General features: G+C 42.4%; 1 protein-coding gene across 1 annotated transcript; it reads right to left on the bottom strand.

Moving 5' to 3' along the window:
- Nucleotides 1-2,759: 2,759 nt before the first annotated feature.
- OR8D4 (olfactory receptor family 8 subfamily D member 4) lies at nucleotides 2,760-3,682 on the bottom strand. Its single transcript, XM_028125865.2, is given in 4 exon segments — nucleotides 2,760-3,100; nucleotides 3,103-3,323; nucleotides 3,325-3,508; nucleotides 3,511-3,682. Coding segments are annotated over 4 exon segments (918 nt in total).
- Between the last annotated feature and the right edge of the window lie 202 nt (nucleotides 3,683-3,884).

The raw sequence follows: 3,884 nt of genomic DNA, 5'->3' as shown, positions 1-3,884 counted from the left end.
TCTCAATAGATGCAGAAAAAGCATTTGACAAAGTACAGCATCCTTTCTTGATCAAAACTCTTCAGAGTTTAGGGATAGAGGGTACATACCTCAATATCATAAAAGCCATCTATGAAAAACCTACAGCGAATATCATTCTCAATGGGGAAAAGCTGAGAGCTTTCCCCCTAAGGTCAGGAACGCGGCAGGGATGTCCACTCTCACCACTGCTATTCAACATATTATTAGAAGTCCTAGCCACAGCAATCAGACAACAAAAAGAAATCAAAGGCATCCAAATCGGCAAAGAGGAAGTCAAACTCTCACTCTTTGCAGATGATATGACACTGTATGTGGAAAACCCAAAAGACTCCACCCTAAAACTGCTAGAACTCATACAGGAATTCAGTCAAGTAGAAGGATACAAAATCAATGCACAGAAATCAGTGACATTCCTATACACCAAGAACAAGACAGAAGAGAGACAAATCAAGGAGTCGATTCCATTTACAATTGCACCCAAAACCATAAGATACCTAGGAATAAATTTAACTAAAGAGGCAAAGGATCTGTACTCAGAAAAGTATAAAAGACTCATGAAAGAAATTGAAGAAGACACAAAGAAATGGAAAAACGTTCCATGCTCATGGATTGGGAGAACCAACATTGTGAAGATGTCAATGCTACCTAGAGCAATCTACACATTCAATGCAATCCCCATCAAAATACCATCCACTTTTTTCAAAGAAATGGAACAAATAATCCTAAAATTTGTATGGAACCAGAAGAGACCCCGAATAGCCAGAGGAATCTTGAAAAAGAAAAGCAAAGCTGGCGGCATCACAATTCCGGACTTCCAGCTCTATGACAAAGCTGTCCTCATCAAGACAGTATGGTACTGGCACAAAAACAGACACATAGATCAATGGAGCAGAATCGAGAGCCCAGAAATGGACCCTCAACTCTATGGTCAACTTATCTTTGACAAAGCAGGAAAGAATGTCCAATGGAAAAAAGACAGTCTCTTCAACAAATGGTGTTGGGAAAATTGGACAGCCACATGCAGAAGAATGAAACTGGACCATTTCCTTACACCACACACAAAAATAGACTCCAAATGGTTGAAAGACCTAAACGTGAGACAGGAGTCCATCAAAATCTTAAAGGAGAACACAGGTAGCAATCTCTTCGACCTCAGCCACAGCAACTTCTTCCTAGAAACATCGCCAAAGGCAAGGGAAGCAAGGGCAAAAATGAACTCTTGGGATCTCATCAAGATAAAAAGCTTTTGCACAGCAAAAGAAACAGTCCACAAAACCAAAAGACAACCGACAGAATGGGAGAAAATATTTGCAAATGACATATCATATAAAGGGCTAGTATCCAAAATCTATAAAGAACTTATCAAACTCAACACCCAAAGAACAAATAATCCAATCAAGAAATGGGCAGAAGACATGAACAGACATTTTTCCAAAGAAGACATCCAAATGGCCAAAAGACACATGAAAAAGTGCTCAACATCGCTTGGCATCAGGGAAATCCAAATCAAAACCTCAATGAGATACCACCTCACACCCGTCAGAATGGCTAAAATTAACGTCAGGAAACAACAGATGTTGGCGGGGATGTGGAGAAAGGGGAACCCTCCTACACTGTTGGTGGGAATGCAGGCTGGTGCAACCACTCTGGAAAACAGTATAGAGGCTCCTCAAACAGTTGAAAATAGAGCTACCATATGATCCAGCAATTGCACTACTGGGTATTTACCCCAAAGATACAAATGTAGGGATCTGAAGGGGTACGTGCACCCCAATGTTTATAGCAGCAATGTCCACAATAGCCAAACTGTGGAAAGAGCCAAGATGTCCATTGACAGATGAATGGATAACAAAGATGTGGTATATATGTATATACAATGGAATATTATTTAGCCATCAAAGGGAATGAGATCTTGCCATTTGTAATGACGTGGATGGAACTGGAAGGTGTTATGCTGAGTGAAATAAGTCAATCAGAGAAAAACATGTGTCATATGACCTCACTGATATGAGGAATTCTTAATCTCAGGAAACAAATTGAGTGTTGCTGGAGTGGTGGGGGGTGGGAGGGATGGGGTGGCTGGGTGATAGACATTGGGGAGGGTATGTGCTATGGTGAGCGCTGTGAATTGTGCAAGACTGTTGAATCACAGACCTGTACTTCTGAAACAAATAATGCAACATATGTTAAGAAAAAAGAAAAAGAAGAAGATAGCAGGAGGGGAAGAATGAAGGGGAGTAAGTCAGAGGGGGAGACGAACCATGAGAGACGATGGACTCTGAAAAACAAACTGAGGGTTCTAGCGGGGAGGGGGGGTGGGGGATGGGTTAGCCTGGTGATGGGTATTAAAGAGGGCACATTCTGCATGGAGCACTGGGTGTTATGCACAAACAATGAATCATGGAACACTACATCAAAAACTAATGATGTAATATATGGTGATTACCATAACAATAAAAAATTAAAAAGAAACACATGTACATCCATATTATGATTATAAATATGTAAATAAATCTTACTAAAGAGCATATTCATTATAAAGATATTTTTCAGGGTGCCTGGGTGGCACAGTCGTTAAACATCTGCCTTCAGCTCAGGTCATGATCCCAGGGTCCTGGGATCGAGCCCCACATCAGGCTCCCTGCTCACTGGGAAGCCTTCTTCTCCCTCTCCCACTCCCCCTGCTTGTGTTCCTGCTCTCACTGTGTCTCTCTCTGTCAAATAAATAAAATCTTTTTTTAAAAAAAAGATATTTTTCTTTTTAAGAGTTTCCTGAATGCATATTTCACTTCCTTGTTCCTCAGACTGTATATCAGGGGATTCAACATGGGAATCATAATGGTGTAAAATACTGAGGACACTTTCTCCTGGATGAGTGAACTGCTGGAGGCAGGTTTGAGATACATGGACATGAGAGTTCCATAAAATATAAGAACGGCTGTCAAGTGGGAGCTGCAGGTGCTGAAGGCCTTGGACCTGCCCTGGGCAGAGTGGATGCGGAGGATGCTGGAGAGAATGAAGCCTTAAGAAATGATGATTGTCAGGCTGGTGGCTACCATGTTAAATCCACCAATGAAAAGATCAAAAGCTCATCAATGTAAGTGCTTGAACAAGAGAGTTGAATAAGTGGGATGATGTCACAGAAATAATATTTAATGACGTTTGGGCCACAGAAAGTCAGCCTTAAGTTGCAACCTCCATGAATCATTGCATCGGTTAATCCTACTGAGAAGCCAGCAGCCACCAGCAGAGAGCAGGCCCGAGGGGACATGATGACATGGTAGAGCAGGGGGCTGCAGAGGGCGATCGTAGGCCATGGCAGCTAATATGTAGCACTTGGAAATGACAAAAATGCAGAAAAAAAATAGCTGAGTCACACATCCAGAGAAGGAGATAGTTTTGTCACTGGGTAAAAAGCCTGCCAACATTCTGGGGGTAGTAACAGAAGAATAGCACACATCTAAAAAAGACAAACTACTGAGGAAATGGGGGTGTGGAGTTGAGAACTCAAGCCAGTTATTGAGATCATGCCAAGATTTCCCACCACTGTAACTGCATAAATCCCTAAGAAGAGGCAGAAAAGAGGCAGCTGAAGCTAGGGTTGGTTGCTTAGTCCTGAAAGAAGCAACCCAGTCACTGTGGAATGATTTCTGATGCCCATTCTCTTCTGAGAAATCTGTGGAGATGAGAGGAAAGCGCCAAATCAGGCAGGAAGAATCCTAGCTTGTCTCTGATTCCCTGTAGCCCAGGTATTTCTAGCATGAAAATGGGCAATGAAGGTTATCTCATCCCCTTGGCATCAAGCCTGTGCCTCCACTGATGGGCAGGGACTTTGACACCCCCTCCAAGTCAGCACTCCGATA

Source organism: Eumetopias jubatus, unplaced genomic scaffold, assembly GCF_037043125.1.
Source record: "Eumetopias jubatus isolate StellerSeaLion01/CBP00866 unplaced genomic scaffold, mEumJub1_p1.0 scaffold_13, whole genome shotgun sequence".
Lineage (NCBI taxonomy): Eukaryota > Metazoa > Chordata > Mammalia > Carnivora > Otariidae > Eumetopias > Eumetopias jubatus.
The sequence above is the reverse complement of the archived record's forward strand: the minus strand, read 5'-3'. Positions and strand labels throughout refer to the sequence as shown.